At 36.8% G+C, this 19,171-nt stretch overlaps 1 protein-coding gene across 5 annotated transcripts; it reads left to right on the forward strand.

Moving 5' to 3' along the window:
* The first annotated feature begins 222 nt into the window (after nt 1–222).
* Nucleotides 223–16,382, forward strand: LOC109799864 (HSP20-like chaperones superfamily protein). Of its 5 annotated transcripts, none has more exons than XR_014428359.1 (6): nt 223–380; nt 693–876; nt 2,429–2,588; nt 15,291–15,319; nt 15,411–15,529; nt 16,003–16,382. XR_014428359.1 is itself a non-coding variant. In XM_020360504.3 (6 exons), exons 1-6 carry the CDS (start codon nt 376–378, stop codon nt 16,032–16,034), a joined length of 456 nt encoding a protein of 151 aa, XP_020216093.1. In that variant the 5' UTR covers nt 223–375; the 3' UTR covers nt 16,035–16,382. The 5 variants fall into 5 exon arrangements, 3 of the variants coding, with proteins under 3 accessions (XP_020216093.1, XP_020216094.1, XP_082917570.1); XM_020360504.3 differs by having other exon boundaries at nt 15,411–15,456; XR_014428360.1 differs by lacking the exon at nt 15,291–15,319.
* Nucleotides 16,383–19,171: the final 2,789 nt, after the last annotated feature.

Below are 19,171 nucleotides of genomic sequence, written 5' to 3' on the forward strand. Positions count from 1 at the left end.
AGATTTTGGTACCAAAAGTTTTTAGTGCTTTACGATAATTTATTAATTTAATCATAAATATTTATTTTTTTTAAGAATAATTATTTTAATAAATTAAATATATATTACATTGTTTACTTGCTTATAATAAGACATGCAATAGCAGTCGAGTAATCTGTTTGGAGACGATGTATACGAATAGTTTGTGTGAAGGTAAAGATAAAATGGATAATTAAAAAAAAGAAAAAGAAAAACACCGCTTCAAAAGAAAGAATATTCTTAGGTTGGGAATAAAGTAAAGTGAGATCAAACAGGTAATTGTCAATTACCATCGTACCTACATTCCCTCTTCTTCGGAACACTCTCGCTTTCGCCTTCCTCAATCCCACTCGGCAAATGAGGTTCCTTCTCTCGCTATATCTCTCGTTTTAATATGTTCCCCATTTCACTGTCTCACTTACCAGTTAAGAAGAAACTAAACTTCATCACTTGTATGATAACTTAATTTTATCACCACCCATTTCTCTGTAATGTTATAGCATTTGCCAAATTTGTTTCCAACATCAAAATCACACATTTAGCGTGAAGAACATTAGAGATTTTGGAATATAATCGACCCATTTGTCTGTAACTAGCAAGAGTTTAATATTATGAGCAATTTACCTAATTTGTTTTATAACCTCACTGATTTTTTTTTTCTTGTGGGAGATTAGTCGCCATCCTGAAGTTCTGTGGGCACAACGTTCTGATAAGGTTTATCTTACTGTTGCTCTACCTGATGCCAAGGATGTTTCTGTGAAGTGTGAGCCTCAGGGTTTGTTTAGTTTCTCTGCTTCTGGGGTTCAAGATGAATCCTACAGCTTTAGCTTGGAACTATATGGATCCATTCAACCGGAGGTGAGGGAGAACTTGATTTTGTTTCACCATATTCTTGACATTAGACAAATGCAGCACTGTTTTTCGAGTATCTTGAGTTACTTCTATGGAACTCCTCTCCTATTTTTTTAATTAACATGAAAAAGATGATGATACAATAAGGAATACATGTATTTCAATGAGTGTAATAGAACTTAACTAAAGTAAACCAACTGACTAACTAAACTCAACCATCACAATTAACTAACAACTTGTAACATGTGCTTTGTGTGGGATCGCATTTTGCTGTTGTGTAAGGGTAACGATGATTGTAGCGGTGATAGACTAGTGTTTGAAGGATCTGGGGCTGGCTATATGTTGTTTTAATTACAATTATTTGGAACTTTCTTATGAATTTTATCTCTCCATTTCTTTTTGTCCTTTATACCCTTTGGGATTTATGGCCATCTTATGTGTTTATCTGGATGGTTTGAAGTTGTTGTTATATTCAAAAAACAATACTTGATAAGATGATTCTTTCTAGTATTGTTCTGTTTAAACTGCTCCAACCTTAGGGTTTCACCACTATCTTACCCTGCCTCAAATTTTACAATTTCTCTATGCTAAAATGGTCTACAATGAAAGTTTACTGTTGACATACTGGGCATTATGGAAAGCATGTAAATCCTGAATACTCCCTAGTCCCTACCCTAGTGTGTATATATATATATATATATGTTTACTACTCTTATTTAGCATGAAACTATGGTCTGTCAATCCTTGCCATTGACAAGATTTGAAGATTTCTGCAGCACTAATGTTACAACTTATGCATACATTATATACTGTACTTTTCAGTTAATATTTTTAAGTGAAGTTAGAGTACTAAACTATTGTTGTGCCTCTGCCTAATAACTCGAGCTTTATCCCTTTTTACACAGAGAAAGGGGAATTATTTACAACTCAAGCATGATAAACTTTTTATTTTATGAAAAGTGACATAGTGCTTTGTCATTTGTCCACTGTCATGATTTTCACTATAAACCAATATCACCCAAAATTTGGTCAATACTTCCAGCCAAAATCAATCATTGTCACTGTTTAGTGTCTTCTAATCATATGCTTTCTCGCATTGGTGCTCATTTATCTTACCACTTATTTTTTAAAAGTTTAATATCCATAGCTCTGACCACCATTGCTGCAACTGTCGAGTCTATTGCTCTCAAGTAAATTTATGGTACATGTGGTTTATTTAGTATCCGCTGAAACATGACATGTTCATAGAGAGAAATCTGCTACCAGATATCGTGGGGGATTTATTTCTATATGATACATATGTGATATATGCAATATTTATGTTTACATTATTGTTCTTGCTTAAGGTTCCATAGGAGTTGAATAAAATTTGAAAACTACTCAAATATTATGCTTCAAATTAGAGGTCTTGGTAAAATAAAATACTATATAGAATGTGATTGCCAACTATTTTGGTCTTTGCCTGTTGCAGGTTACATAGTTTTTCATTTTTTTTTACGTATCAAACTTTGAAAAGGTTTGGTGGTCCTATGAATAAATTTGTCACTATTGTCTGTAGGGTTGTAAAACTAAATCTGGCCTAAGAAACATAATATGCTCAATTCAGAAAGGAGAAAAAGGTTGGTGGAAGAGGCTATTGAAGTCTGAAGAGAAACCTGCTCCATACCTGAAGGTTGACTGGAACAGATGGTGCGATGAGGATGATGAAGAGTCAACTTGTAAGCTTCTGCAAAATAATAACTTCCCTTGGAAGCTAGAATTTTCTGATTGGCATTTATTTATTTATTCATTTTTACTTTGTAATTAAATGTGAGAATTTACATTTCTATGGCCATGCATGCATTTTCTACATGTTAGTTTCAAGAATCACCCTCTTTCAATTTTGCTCATGATTTCAATTGGAAAGAGAAACTGTTTTGCTATGATGATACTTAAGAGTTAAAATCATAAGTTTTGTATAATGATGAAAGTTTTGTTTTCACCTTTATGTCATGGGACAAAATCTTTTCTTCATTCATTCATTCTTCTTCTAACTCAACTCCACAAAATTGACTTGTAGGGTGAGGATTGCCAAACTTTATAAGCTCTACTTAAGTCACATCTCTAGCTGATGTGAGACTAAACCACCTAACAGGTGCATCCCGATGGCTGCACTCTACAATGCTTAACTTAGCCTTTTTGTTCAGCTTCTCTATAGGTAGTCCTTTCTGGTCTAGTAGTGACCACAATAAAGGAGGCTTTCCAAACCACCCCTCCCCCCCTCTAACGGTCAGCCGTCAGGGCTATAGGCCTGGAGTTATTAGAGAAGAGACTAGAATAATAAATACTTTTATTATTCTTGTATTAATATTGTATATTTTCTGTTTTCTGTTAATATTGACAACTCATCAAGTTGGTTAGATGAGTTGGTTAGGTTTGTTAGCTCTATATATATGTAACTGATATCTAACAGATATTAGCTTCTTATTTTTTCTAATCATAATACAATCTTTTCAATCTCTCCTTCTCTCAATTCTTTCTCTCATATGGTATCATCGTGAGCACGATCCTGGTTTTCATCTGATTGTTTGCTTAGTGTGGCTTGCTTCTTGCGCCCCTTCTTTGCGCGATTCTGCTCTTCGCGCCTGAGATCCTGCTTCTTCATCTGATTGTTTACTCTTCGTGTGGCTTGCTTCTTGCGCCCCTTCTGTGCGACTCTGTTCTTCGCGCTCTTCGCGCGCTGATTCTGTTCTTCGTGTTTTGGTTCTTCGTTCGTGTGCTCTTCTGCTTCTGCTCGCACTGGTCTTGCGCGTTCTTCTGTGACTCTCTTTCAATCTTGCTCCAATGGCCTCCGCTTCCGCAATGTCCAATAGTTCTGTTTCCCACACTTTCTCCCAATCCGTCACATGCAAACTGGATGAAAGGAATTTTATGACCTGGCAGCAACAAGTTACCGCTGTCATTCGCGCACATGATCTTGAACGCTTTGTCGTCAATCCCAAAATTCCCCTGAAGTTCCTTACTGCTGAGGATCGTGATGCCAATGCTGTCAATCCCGAATATACTGCCTGGGATCGCAAAGACTCGCTGTTGTTTTCTTGGCTTCTTGCAACACTTTCTGAATCCATTCAGGCTCGTGTTGTCTCGTGCCGTCATTCGTACCAGATTTGGGATTTGGTATTTCAGCATTTTCAGTCACTCACCAAAATCAAAGCCACGCAATTACGACTCGAGCTTCGCACTTTCAAGAAAGGAACAAGATCGTGTTCTGACTATCTCCTTCGCATCAGCATCATTGTTGAGACCCTTGCCTCCATTGGCAGTCTTGTTTTGCCTCGTGAACATGCTGAGTGCATTCTTGGTGGTCTTCCACCAGAATATGATTCTCTAATTTCCACGGTCACCGCATTTGTCTACCGTGATGATAATCTTTCCCCTGCCGAACTTGAGAACATGATTCTTGCTCAGGAAGCAAGACTGGACCAAGCAAAGGCCGCTGCTATCCAAGAACCCCTGTCCATCAATCTTGCTCAAGCCACTTCTGTTCCAACTAGTGTCCCTAATGTCAATTTGGCCTTCCAGCCGCCTCAGATGACAAACCCTCAGCCTAATTCTGTTCAGAATTTTTCGCCTCAATCCCAAGCTGGCTTCAATAATCATGGAGGACGTGGTCGTGGATCTCGTGGAGGAAGAAATCGTGGGTCTGCTGTTCAATGCCAGATTTGTCACAAACGTGGACATGAAGCCTCCACGTGTTATCAGCTTTCCAATAGCCTATCCTTGGGTGGTTTTCGGTTGCCTTTTCATTCATTGTTTACCCCTTACCCCACCTATGGTCCCAATTCTCAACATGGGTATGTGCCTCAACACCCTGGCCCTGCTACTGTTCCCTACTATGGAACTGTTAATATGCTTGGACATTCTGGTCCAGCTTCGTGGTCCCCCGATTCCTTGGGTGGCTCCTTTCCTCGTTCTGGTTTTCAACCTCCTGGGTTCACCTATCCTGCAGCAACCGCCAATCCACCACATCATCCGCGTACTGCATCTGCATCTCCTGCTCAACATGCTGCCCCAACTCTAAACACTGTCACTGCATGGATCCCAGATTCTGGTGCTTCCCACCATGCCACTCCGGACCCTCAGTATCTCTTGCAAAGTGCTCAATTCACTGGCGCAGAGCACATTGCTATGGCCAATGGCCAAGGTACATCTATTGCCTCAATAGGTTCTAATATGTTTCGGTCCCCCATGCATCCTTCCACAATTTTGTCTCTCAAAGACCTTTTACTTGTTCCCACTTTGACCAAAAATCTTATAAGTGTTTCAAAATTTGCCAAAGACAACAATGTCTACTTCGTTTTCTATCCTCATTCCTGTTTTGTCAAATCACAGGATTTGAACGAGACTCTTCTTGAAGGGAAACTTGGTGAAGATGGTCTCTATCACTTTCATCCGCATCTGGCGAAGAAGACATCTTTCAATATTGATATTGAGCAGAATTTAGTTTTTCCTAAATCTGACCCTTGTATTTTCCTTTCTGAAAAATGTAATCATGTTGTTTCCAATACCTATAAACAGTAGCACTTACGGTTAGGGCATCCTCATCATGATTCCCTAACTAAAGCCCTACAAACTTGTAATATTCGCCTTCCTACTGTCAATAAAATTTCTGATTTTTGTGACTCATGCTGTATTGCAAAGTCTCACAGGCTTCCTTCTCAACCTTCCACTACGATTTACTCCAAACCCCTTGAACTTGTTTTTCTAGATGTTTGGGGACCTGCATCTTTAGAATCTAGTTGTGGTTATTTGTATTTCTTAACGTGTGTTGACGCTTGCACCAAATACGTGTGGATTTATCTTCTTCGTAGAAAATCAGACGTGTCCTCCAACTTTCAGAATTTTAAAGACCTGGCCGAGAAACAATTCCAAACGCCTCTCAAGTCTGTTCAAACAGATGGTGGAGGTGAATTTCGCACCTTAATACCATTCTTCCAACAAGAAGGCATTCTTCACAGACTCACTTGTCCTTATACACATTATCAAAACGGCACTGTTGAACGACGACACAGGCACATAGTTGAATTCGGATTGGCAATGCTTCATCATTCGGCCTTACCACTAAACTTTTGGGATCATGCCTTTTTAACTGCTACCTGCTTAATCAACAGACTTCCCTCCTCCTCTGTTGGTTTTCAATCACCCTACAAACTAATTCATAACAAGGATCCAGACTATGCATTTCTAAAGGTCTTTGGTTGCTCTTGTTTTCCATTACTAAGACCCTACAATCAACACAAGATTCAACCTAGGTCCGAGGAGTGTGTATTCTTGGGATACTCTCCTAGTCATAAGGGTTACAAATGTTTAAGCAGATCTGGCCGTATATACATCAGCAAAGATGTGATCTTCAATGAAGGAAGATTTCCTTATAATGACCTCTTCGTTACAACAACCCAAGCTTCTATTCCTGCCACCTCTGTCTCTATACTTCCCTCCCTTGTCTGTTCACACAATCCATCTTCCTCTACCCTCATATCACCTGCCATTACCGCCAGTTCTGGATCATCTGAGTCCAATTTTCTTCCCTCTTCTACGCCTGTCAACAGTTCTACTACTTCACCTACTGCTTCATCCTCCTCACATTCACCTCCAGCCCCACCTCGTAATGCTCATCCCATGATCACTCGCTCAAAAAATGGGATTATACAACCCAGAATTAACCTTACACTCTTGCTGTCTAATGTTGAACCCAAAACTGTCAAATCTGCTCTTACTGACCCTCATTGGCTTTCTGCCATGCAAGCTGAACTCACTGCTTTACATGCCAATCACACCTGGACTTTAGTTGAATTACCTTCTGGTAGAAAACCCATTGGCTGCAGATGAGTTTTTCGTCTTAAAGAGAATCCTGATGGCTCTATCAACAAGTACAAAGCCCGACTTGTTGCCAAGGGCTTTCATCAGCAACCTGGGGTTGATTTCTCTGAAACCTTTTCTCTTGTTGTTAAGCCTGTCACCATCCGGATTGTGCTCTCCCTTGTTGTGACTTTTCAATGGCCACTTCGCCAACTTGACATTAATAATGCATTCCTTAATGGAATGCTTGAGGAAGACATTTACATGTCTCAGCCTCCTGGCTTCATTGAACCTAGCAGCAAACATCTTGTCTGTAAACTTCACAAGTCTCTTTACGGTCTCAAACAGGCTCCTCGTGCCTGGTTTGACAGATTAACTTCTGTTTTGCTGAAGCTTGGGTTCCACAAAAGCAAGTGCGATCCTAGCTTGTTTATTTTTTCTACTCCATCTGCCACTGTCTACATGCTCATTTATGTGGATGATATTATCCTCACTGGCAATTCTTCCTCCTTATTGCAAAAATTCATTGATCACCTCAATGAAATCTTTTCTCTTAAAGATCTTGGCACGCTTGACTACTTCTTGGGTATTGAAGTCAAGTCTCTTTCTGATGGCCGGTTACTGTTATCTCAACACAAATACATTTCTGATCTTCTTACCAGGGTTAAAATGGAAGACTCTAAGGGAATCTCCACTCCTATGATTGGGGGTCAGCAACTTGCTAAAACAGGAACTTCGTTTGATGATCCTACCTTGTATAGGTCTGTAGTTGGTGCATTGCAATATGCCACAATTACACGACCTGAAATTGCCTTTAGTGTCAATAAGGTAAGTCAGTTCATGTGCTCTCCAATGGAGGAACACTGGAAGGTGGTTAAAAGGATACTTAGGTATCTCAAAGGCACTCTTAAACATGGTCTAGTGTTCATGCCTTCTCGGTCCTCTTCCTCTTTCAACCTTACTGCCTTTACTGATGCTGATTGGGCAGCTGATCCAAATGATAGAAGATCTACCTCGGCAGCTTGTATTTACCTTGGTCCTAATCTTGTGTCTTGGTGGTCCAAGAAACAATTGCTTGTTGCAAGGTCAAGTACTGAGGCCGAATATCGTGCTTTAGCTCAAGCCGTTATTGAAGTCTTGTGGATCCAGTCCCTTCTACAAGAACTGAAAGTTCGTCTCAACACTCCTATAGTGCTCTGTGATAATCAAAGCACAGTAGCACTGTCTCACAATCTTGTTCTTCACTCCAGATCTAAGCATATGGAACTTGACATCTTCTTTGTTCGCGAAAAAGTCATCAGCAAAGCTCTTGTTGTCTCGCATATTCCTTCCCAGCATCAATATGCAGATCTCTTAACCAAGGCACTGTCTCCCAAGCGTTTTCTGTCTCTGCGTTCCAAGCTCAATGTTGCTGATCCATCTGACATGCTTCATCCCCCTTGAGCTTGTGGGGGGTGTATTAGAGAAGAGACTAGAATAATAAATACTTTTATTATTCTTGTATTAATATTGTATATTTTCTGTTTTCTGTTAATATTGACAACTCATCAAGTTGGTTAGATGAGTTGGTTAGGTTTGTTAGCTCTATATATATGTAACTAATATCTAACAGATATTAGCTTCTTATTTTTTCTAATCATAATACAATCTTTTCAATCTCTCCTTCTCTCAATTCTTTCTCTCATAGGAGTGTGGCAAATTAGCAATGCAAGTAACCCATCAATGAATTTACGATAAACTTTGATACCGTTTTAGAATTTAGGTTTTAGAATCAACTCCACAAAATCGACTTGTAATGTGAGGATTATTAGAGCTTTATAAGCTCTATTAAAGCCATATTTCTAGTCGATGTGAGAGTAAACTGCCTAAGAGTCATATATTGATGGCTGCACTCTATGATGCTTAACTCAACCTTTCTGGTCAGTCCCTCTATAGGTAGTCCTTTCTAGCCTAGAGGTGACTGCAATTAAGGTAACTTTCCAATAACTATGAATCCTGAATCCCTTGCTTCTCTATCTGAGTATCTCTTAGTTTACCCATCAGGAAAACGTTCATATTAATAGAAGATCCAGAAACACCAAGATAGCAGCCAGGCTTGTATCTCAAATGGCATCTGACCAAGTCTTTTAAGACATGGATGTGATTATGATATTGAAGGTTCAATTGTCCATCAGACCATGTGTTTTCTAATGCATTTTTCCTAGTGACTTTGTATTCTCTGTGAGCATGATTTCAGCTGATGTCTTTCTTAACTTGGCCATGCTCATTTTATTCAAGAAATTAAGTTCCTTTTCTGCAGCATCTCTTTCTAACAGCACTGTTTTCTTTGGCTGTGTTGTTCCAGGCTCCCAGATGCCTAGTCACTGTCTCTCCTGAGTCTAGAGCATGCTTCTTCTACTGTTTTATGAAGTCCATTACTTGTTTTGGTTTATGAAGCCTTTTATATTTATATATATTTTTTATGTTATTGCTTTATTCCTTAATATTAATAAACTGAGAGCTTACTGAACTTTAGCTTGAGAGGGAGTTTTAGAATGTTAGCATTATAATTTTGTTATGAGTCTCATTACGATAGTAATTTTACTGAGATGGGTTTGCATTTGTACTTGTTATTCTATACTTGATATATTAGTAGAATTGTAGAAGTAGGAGTATTAGATCAGTATTTGACTATTTGTCATAATTATTTAGATACCTGTTAGTGAGATATATTTTCTCTTTTATTATTATTATTTTTTTCAATCAATCCTACAATTTCAATAGGTTCCCTCTTACTTCTAATGAACTGCATGAAGATAGTTATTTCAATTTTCATCTCCAATACCATTATAGATCCATTGATCTTGTCCTCTTTTTTAATTTTTTCCTTTTATTTCTATTACAATTTACAATTTTTATTTTATTTAGTTGGTGAATGCAATGATGAACCAACTTTGTAGGTTGTACTTGTGCGGGCCTGGAGGTTATTTTGCCTAAACCACCCAACAGGACCATGTAAAAAGCTAACATGACCATGTGGAAATTCAACATGGTCATGTTGGCCCAGATAATGTGAAGGGCAGGTTAAGTTCCACATGGCCATGTTTGGGTGATTATTGCTAACCTTGAATTTGAAGCTCCAAATATCTAGTCACCCCAAAAGATATTCTCCCTTTTTGTATTTCTCCAATGAAAGCGTATCTTTAATTCTAGAATAAATTAGAATAAAGTTTAATCATTTCCACCCTTGACCACAAGTGATGATGAAGACTACTTACCTATAATTCCTTACCCTTCCATTTCATCTACATCTACACTTTCTATGTCTTCTCCGCCTAATCTACTTCCTATTTTTCCTTTTCACTACCAATATGTTTGGTGAAACAAGCAACCTGTTGCAATTGGTACTACTGCTTTAGGGTGTCCTGATTAACCTGCAACGTTTTCTTTTTCTTAAGAAGCTGCCTTGTTTGAGAAGGATTCCAATACTGATTTTTATTGCTCCTTGAAAAGTTAAGCATAGTCATATCTATTTTATTGATTTGTTGTTCTTTTATGCTGATTTATCAAGTTCCACAAATTGCATTGTAACTTCTCTTGGTCCTATTATTATTCACACTGCTGTCACTGATGTTGTTTCATATAGGCTGGTGTATGGCCTTGTTGTGTGGGATGCATTCCCTTGAACATAATCAGACACGGGCATTAGTTTCTGTATTTACCAGTAAATAGCAATTGATTGAAAATTGGTTTATTCTGTGAGGCCATCCCTGATGGTTCTATTTCTTGCTTAATGGCCTGTTTGGCTGCTATGATTAAGGTTTGAGACATTGATTCTTCTTATTAAGAATCAGAGAATAGAAAAGAATAATTGACTGAAACCGTGTCTCTCAACACTAGATGAATGTTTATATAGATTTATTTCATAGATTACACATGAATATAAAATATATGATTACCTGTGATCTTTAAGATATTATCTCAACATACTATATTTCAATGTTATCAAATAACCGTTATAATCCTGTTACAACAAAATAGTGTAAAGGTCTCCGGCCAAATCGCTATTAGTGTAAAGATCTCTGGCCAAATCGCCATTCGCCATCCGTTATTTGGTGTTTTATGGCGGTGTCCGCTATATCCGCCATGGTGCCCACCATGGCCGTTGAACCATAAAGGTTTATGAAGGTTATGGCGGATATGACGCTTTTTTATTATAAAAAAACCCATTTTAGAGAAAAATCCAAAACACTTTTGCCCCAAACGTGGAATGTTGTTGCTCCCAACCCTGAACGTTGCTGTTGCCCTAGGGTTCTCTGAACCTTCGTTCAACTCCGGCGACTTGAACCACAGTGGCCCGTCACTCTAGCGAACCTTGGAGTGAGGTTCAAAACAGGTTATGTTTTTTAGTGTTTTTTTTTCTACTTCTTCCTCTTCTGTCCGATGATTCTTCATCTGTTTTGTGTTGTTTGAGTTCCTATTATTCATCTTTTATTCTTTTGTTCCTCTTCTTCATCTGATCTTCATCTCCTTCATGTTAGGTTTGGTTTGAGTTCCTATTTTGTTCAAACATTGAAAATTATATTTTGTTCCTTATCTTTTATTCTGATTTTTTTTATATTTAATTATTTAAGTTGATATTTTGTTTTAATTAATTTTGTTTTTTTTTTAATTTTTTTTACAGTTTTTTTTGTAGATGTATATTATTATTTTGTTTGTCCGCCATAGGCTGCCATGCCGTCCGCCATATGTTTATAACGGATTTTTGGCTCACCACCATCGACCATTATTCGTTATCGATAACCTTGCTATATTTAAATCAAGATAAGATAGTATCAAGATAAGATAGTATCAAGATAAGATAATATCAAGATTAGATGATATCTAAGATTCTTAACACTTCTGATGCCTTTTTTCCCTCTTTCATAGCTTTCTTCTATCCAATTGTTTCTCTTGCAAGCTTGCCAAGTTGCCATCATTTCCATTTGCAACAGTTGGATGTCAAGTTTCTTTTTTCATGCTAACCTGAAAGGAGTGGTTTATAGGGAATAATCACTTGGGTTTGTTGTTTGGTGTGATAGTGGTATGGTGTGTTGGTTGAAGAAACCATTGTATTGCCTTACAACATGTTCCAAGAGCTTGATTTGGGCTATTCACTCAAACAATATTGCAGTTTGAACTTGCATGCAACAATTTTGGTCATTCTGTCTTCTTCCAACACTCGTTACTATGGTTGGTTTATCTTTCTTATGGTTGTGGATAATTGTGACATTAATATTTCTAGGAGTGATGCAATTAGGATTAGAAAACTCAAGGAGTATCTTCAAACATGTTAACCAAGGATTTGATGCATTAAAGTACATGTTGGGTATTGAGGTGATGAGGAGTGAAAAGGGAATTTTTCCAACTCAAAGTAAAGATGCATGATTTTCTCAAAGAAACAGGTTTGATTAGAGTTAAAATTGTAGGTTTATTTATTTATTTTTTTAATTTTTTTATATCAAACTCTTATGAAACGATGTAGATGTTACTTCATAGCATAAATGATATAGAGAACTGATGGGTGTAAGCTTAAATACCTCACAATCACTTGTCCTAGCATTGCATTCTGTCACTGGTTAGTCAGTTCATTTCATGTTGAACAATTCAATCATAAGCTGTTTTTCACGTATTGAGATATCTAAGACCATCCAGATCATGGTGTTTGGTATAGAGATCATGGACATACTGTAGTTGAGGGCTTCTCTGATGCTGACTGGATTGGTTTCCAATCCATGTCAATAGGAGATCCTCTTTTGGCTACTGTGTTCTTGACTTTCCTTGAGATGCTGGAAAGACCTTGTAGCCTCTTGATTCCACAAAAAATTTTCTTTCTTAAGTATATTTGTAAGAGGTTTAGTAACCAAGCCAAATCCCTTCAAACCTCCTATAATACCCGGCCAAGCCCAGAAACCCTCTAAGTTGTTTGATTGTTTGCGGCAATGGCCAATTCTTCATAGCTTCCACCTTCCTTGGATCAGTGGACACCCCTTCCATAGAAATGAAGTGACCCAAGTATTCTACCTTATTGACAGTAAAGAAACATTTAGATTTCCTGGCAAATAGAGTTACACTTGAAGGTTTGCAGCACTTGTCAAAGATGATTCACATGGTCTTCTATGTTGACACTAGAGATGAGTATATCATCAAAGAAGACCAAAAGGCATTTCCTTAAAAATGGTTGAAACACCGAATTCATCAGACCTTGAAATGTAGCCGGTGCATTTTGAGGCCAAAGGGCATCAGCATATATTCATAATGACCTCCATGGGTTCTAAAAGCCATCTTATGCACATCATTCGGATTCATCCTCACTTGGTTGTATCTAGCTCTTAAATCTATCTTAGAAAAAATAGAGGTCCCATGCAATTCATCTAGAAGATCATCCACTGGAGGAATAGGAAACTTGTTCTTCACAGTATTCTTGTTAAGGTCCCTATAGTCCACACATAACCTCCAAGACCCATCTTCTTTTCCCACCAACACCATAGGACTAGCATAAGGGCTGTTGCTGTTCTAAATTACTCTAGTTTAAAGATAATCCTGCACCAATTTATCAATAACATCCTTCTGTGATTTAGCATATCTGTATGGTCTTTTGTTTACTGGATTTGCACCTTGAATTAGTGGAATCTTATGATCATGATCAGATCTAAAGGGAGGTAACTGATCAGGCTCCTGGAAAATATCATCAAATTCTCCCAAAAGTTGATTTATTTCTTGAGGCAATGTAGGTTGATCTGCCTAAGTAGTCAGAGATTGAAGTAACCCTTCTTCCTCTCCACACAACTGCAACATAGAGAAGTGAACTCCACCATCCAAAGCCTTAATTAACTGTTGTCTCTTAGTTGTCTTAATGTTCTGTACCGAATCCCCCCTCAACACATGTTTTTTCCCTTGCATCATAAATTCTATTGTCAATTTATCAAAATTCCATGTGATATCACCCAATGTAACCAACCACTCCACCCCTAAAACAAGGTCACAACACCCTAGTGGAATGAGAAACACATCAAAAGCGAAGGTTGTATGTTGTATTGTCTAAGTGAAGTTTTTAACTACTGAAGAAATGTTGAGCTTGTTGCCATCGGCTACAATCACCATCAATGGCTCCCTTTCCTCTATTTTGCAGCCAAACTTCTTAGCTGTTTGGATATCCAAGAAATTATGCGTGCTTCCACTGTCTATCAAAATGTGCAAAGGATGCTTTTGCAAATAACCAGTCACTCTCATGGTTATGAAATTAGCCACACCTGTCAATGTATTAACTGAAATCCGAGGCTCCTTCCCACTCCCAACCTGATCATCTGTCTCCTCCAATATTGTTTGATCTTCGCCCTCCACCACCACCATAACATGAATTTGCAATTTCTTATGTGACAAGCTATGTTTTGGAGAGTAAGATTCATCGCAAAAGTAACAAAGATCCTTGACTCGTCTTTCATTCATATATGTAGGAGTCAAAGTTTTACCTGATCTAATACCAGATTTATTTGCCTCAAAATTCTTTCCAAAAGGAATATTAGCTTTCTCCATCATTCCTGGTTTCGATCCCAATAAGCCTTTTTGCTTGTTCAATGATAATGACAATACCACCGAACTTGGTGCATTAGTAGCTTCATACATCCGAGCTAACGTGAACGCCTTTTGCACCGTAGTAGGTTGGAACATGCGCACTAGCATTTGGACATCCTTTTTTAATCCCCCTAGAAAGCAACTCAAGATATATTGTTCTGACAAATTCAGTCTTTTAATAATGACATTGAACTCTTCATGATACTCTCCCACTGACAGTCTGTCGAGATCAACACACACATCTCCAAACCTGTCTCTCACCAACCCAGTATAAGCATTCCAAGACAGTAACGAACAATTCATAGTTTTTGCAAGAGTTGTGTGCCATTGCAAAGCACGTCCCTCTAAATGAATTATTTCTAATTGTACACGAATTTCATCAAGAGTACGATCAATTAAAAAGAAATTATCACACTGATAGATCCATTGGTCCACATTCTCATCATTAAACCGAGGAAAATCAATTTGTACCAATTGTTATGTAAGAAAATAGTTCTAGGTACTACAAGATCACGAAGAACCAATTAGAACGTGGAATCTTGAAGAAGAAAGAGTCTGAAGTTTTTATTGATAAGAGGAAGAAGGATACAGAGAGTTTACAAGTTTTTCCCATTTTGAATTCTAACAACAACTTCCTATTTACAGGAACTAAAACTTGAAACTAACTTCTAAAATGACAACTTAACAAACTCTCGACTAACTTCAGTTTTTTCCCTTCAGCTACTAGAGTCTTATTCAATTATTTCATAACATATCTCTCCTGTCATGTGCTTAATTTTATTTTAGATAGAGATGCAGACTAGCGACACTGAGTCAGTCATTAAAATGTTAAATTACTAGCATCCTGATTTGTGTAGTTTACCTTGGTGTCAGATTATTGGACATATTGCTTTGTTATTTGCATAAGTTGCTTGAGAATTACAATAAAGTTGATTACTTCTTGCGAGTATTTCTCTTATCTGAATAAGCTTTTGTTGGACCTTTTGCAGCTGATGTGGTATCTGATGATGATACTAGGGTAAATTAATTTTTTTCACTTGCCACATGTGATATTTACAAATTTTAACAAAGCTGGTACCTAAGCTTGACCAATGCATCTTCTTTTGCAGTTTGTCGGTCAAGATGATGGAAGTAGTGATGATGATGGAATGTTGTGTGAGTGATCCCCTTGTATTTCTAATTAAATCGTAGTGATTCTTTCATCTGCTTACTGATATGGTGTTTGGAGGTAATATTGATGTCTGTATAGAATATTTGCACACTGAGATCCTTTAGTCTTCCTAATCCCTATTGGACAAAACTTCTCACTAAACACTTGTATGAGAAGAAAATAAATAACAAAACGAATCAAACTTACAAGTTAAAATCAACTTTAGCACCTCAACTTTTGGAGAAGTTAGATGAGAGGACTTCTTTAAAAGTTAAAGTGCATAAGTTGATTTTAATGCGAAAGTTAAAGTGCATAAGTTGATTTTAATGTGTGCATGATGCATAGCTTGAGCTGTATCTCTATCGGTATTTATTCATTTTAAGTGAAGGTCTATGTTTCTCCACAATTGGAATTTTTGTTAGTGGTTTCAGTATTAACAGCTGCACTTTATTTTGTTTTATTTTATATTGAATTGTTTGTTATACTTGGTTTATGTATTTATTGTGCTCTTTTACCCCACCTGTCTTAAATGATTATTATATCATTTGCAGATCTTCCTGACTTGGAAAAGGCTAGGGGATAGTAACTCTTACAGTACTAACAAAAGATTTAAGAAGCATGGTGGAGATGGAATCATATGGAACTACTTAGATAGGGGCAGGGATCTACTTGATAAGATGCTCTGTGATATGATTGTGACTGCCTTGTATATAGAATCTGAGTAGTGCTTTGAAAACACAGTCTTGATCTTCTGTGACTACTTGGGACCAATTCTGATGAGAGGGGTTCTTTGAAGGGAATGCTGGTTTCATCATATGATCCAACATTTTCTTGAACCTCAATTGTTTTGAGATTAGACAACCCTAACTTCGTGTATTTGTCATTTCAAGATTGCAACTTTTATACAAAAAAAATGCTATCGTTTTTCTTATTTTATTAAATTGTTTGGGATTGAACCTTTTTAAATTTATACGTTTTTCCATGACTTGATCATCCGGATGGTGTAGCTTCATCTTCACTTGCGTCCAGATGGTTTAGGTTCTTCCTTAGCCTTTTATTTGTTTGGTGATGAGGTGGACGCCATTTTCTTCTTTTCATCAATTTGTAAAACATAAAACGATTCTTCTAGTTCTGATAATTGTTTATTAAGTTTGATGTCGTTAAACCTTGCAAGGATGACTTTTTCAACAACTAAGGTTCTAGGGTTATAAATTTTATTAAAAATAGCCTAACAACATTCCATTATCACACTTGCAATCAAACTCACAAATGTTGTCTTTAGTGTTAAGAATAAAACATTGACATTCAAATGGGTGGAAGTTTGAAAAGATTTTTGTCCTCTCTATAATTCATAGGGAGTCTTATTAAGGGTAGGTTTCATATATATATAACAAATTGTATTTTCCACTTCTATAAAAAAATGTTTAGGGGTTGAATTGTCATCAACATAGTTCTAGCCATTTTCTTACGATGATATTTTGTCTTTCAACCATAACTTTATGTTGTGGTGTTTGTGCCGGAGAAAAGTTTTGAAAAATTTTGTTCTCCTCACAAAACTTTTAAAAACTCTCATTTTCAAATTCACTCCATTGATCACTTTGAATAGAAGTAATGGATATGTCTTTCTCATTATGAGCTTGTTTACATAATACATAGAAGACCATAAAAACTCGATCCTTGTGGGTTAAGAATAGAGCCCATGTCCTTCTAGTATAATCATTCACTATGATTAAGCCATACCTTTTACCACTAATAAACGTTGTTTTGATTGAACCAAACACATCAATATGTAAGAACCCAAAGGCTTAGTGATGGAAATAAGATTTTTAGATTAAAATGAAGTTTTAACTTGCTTCCCCTTTTGGCATGGTCAACAAAAGTCACTAAAGTGATAAGCAAGATTTGGAAGATCTTTCATGAGGTTATTCTTTTTCAATTTGACATTAATCTCTCAAGCTTGTATGTTCAGAATTCTTGTGCCACATCCAATGACCTTCTATGGATATAAGGCATCTTATGTGTTGACTAGTTAGTTTGTCCAAGTTAATCTTATAAAGATTATTTTGTCTAATAATGGTGAAAAGTTGGACATAAGTAGATTATGTTTGAGTCCATAAACAAAAAAACACATTATTAATAGATAGGGAATAATACTATGTACCTATCTTATCTATCCCTTTAATCTTAATTTTTTTATTTACTCATAAAGTGACATGGCCACCACTTTTTGATCTCAGGTTTAGGAACATACACCTTTCTCCTATCATATGATGTGAGCATCTACTATCTAGGTACCATGGTTGGACTCTTCCTACTATCAATGAGATCTACAACAAAAATTATCTCATTTTAGGTGTCGAAATGGACTTAGGTCCTTTACATTAGCTTTGAAGAAATTAGGTTGTCTTTTCTTACGCAAGTGATTGTGCTTGGATGTAACATGTTGGGTTTTACCACATAAGTAGCAAACAGAGATAAACTCATCACTGACTTACTTTTTGCCTTTCTAACCATGACTAAACTTATCATTGATATTCCTCTCATATCTTAGAATTTCTCAGGGTTTTTAAATATATTGGACTAACTTGGACCAATTTGTTGAACCAAAGACATTTCGCATGTCTACCATTCTAATTTTGATGATAACAAAGCAATGACCTTGAGTAACTAATATTTTGTCTATGTAATTTCAAGAATCGTTTGTCCAAGGATATAAAAACAATGAAAAACAAAAATGTTTTTCACAAATAACTCTTTCTACAATCACGTAAAAAGGAGAAAAGTGTAATGTTCAGTAAATAGGATACTCAATGTCTGCATCCAGCATCCAGCACTCAACATGTAATGCACTGTGATGAGCATCTATCTCTTATAGGTGTTCACAAGTCTAAAACTTGGTTGAATGTTTTGCACCTTAAATAATCATATTCAAATGTTTGAAATACATATTTGATAAGTGCTCTAATAATTTATGGATGTTATGAATGATATATTATTTTATTTCCCTTTTTTTGTGTATGTGCACATATTGGTATAATACGTTTGAACCAAATGTAGCATTTAGAAAAGGGAAGTCAACCATGAAGTGAATTACTAGTGCATAGGTTAATTTGCCATGCTAATTTGAATTTTAAATACAAATTGTGGTGCCAAAACCATTGGCTCGAAAAGCCATGTGCTTACATATGTTATAGATCTAAACTAGGCTATAAAAGTTTTTCATGTTACAAGTGTGAATAGTGTGACTAGTGTGTGGTGCATGTGACTAACTGGATTTGTGTAGCCTATGGTAATGTGTAAGAAACACTCATGTGTATGTCCTACTCATTTAATAAGCCAAAACACAAGCCTATTTAGCTCCATGTGCTACATACTAGATACACCCCACTACAATTTTAATTACACAACAAAAAGGAAATACAAGGAATAACATCCTAATCTACTTGACCCAAAATACAATGTCAAAATAAAAGAAATGTTACAAAGAAATGTTTATATGAAAAAAATGGACAAAAATATAACCCAAAGCTCAATCATGACCATGGGCCTTTTACCTTGAAGCCTATCTCATTCATCTTGGTTCCTTTTGGATTGGACCCATGAGCATGATTCCATCACAATCATAAATATAAGGAGGTTTAAGGGTCACCTCACTATCCATACCCCTCATATTTGCCCACAAGATGAGACAATCTCACTCCCTCTCTTACCTTAAATGAT

This window comes from Cajanus cajan, chromosome 1 (genome assembly GCF_000230855.2).
Source record: "Cajanus cajan strain Asha chromosome 1, NIPB_CcT2T_4, whole genome shotgun sequence".
In the NCBI taxonomy this organism is placed as follows: Eukaryota; Viridiplantae; Streptophyta; class Magnoliopsida; order Fabales; family Fabaceae; genus Cajanus; species Cajanus cajan.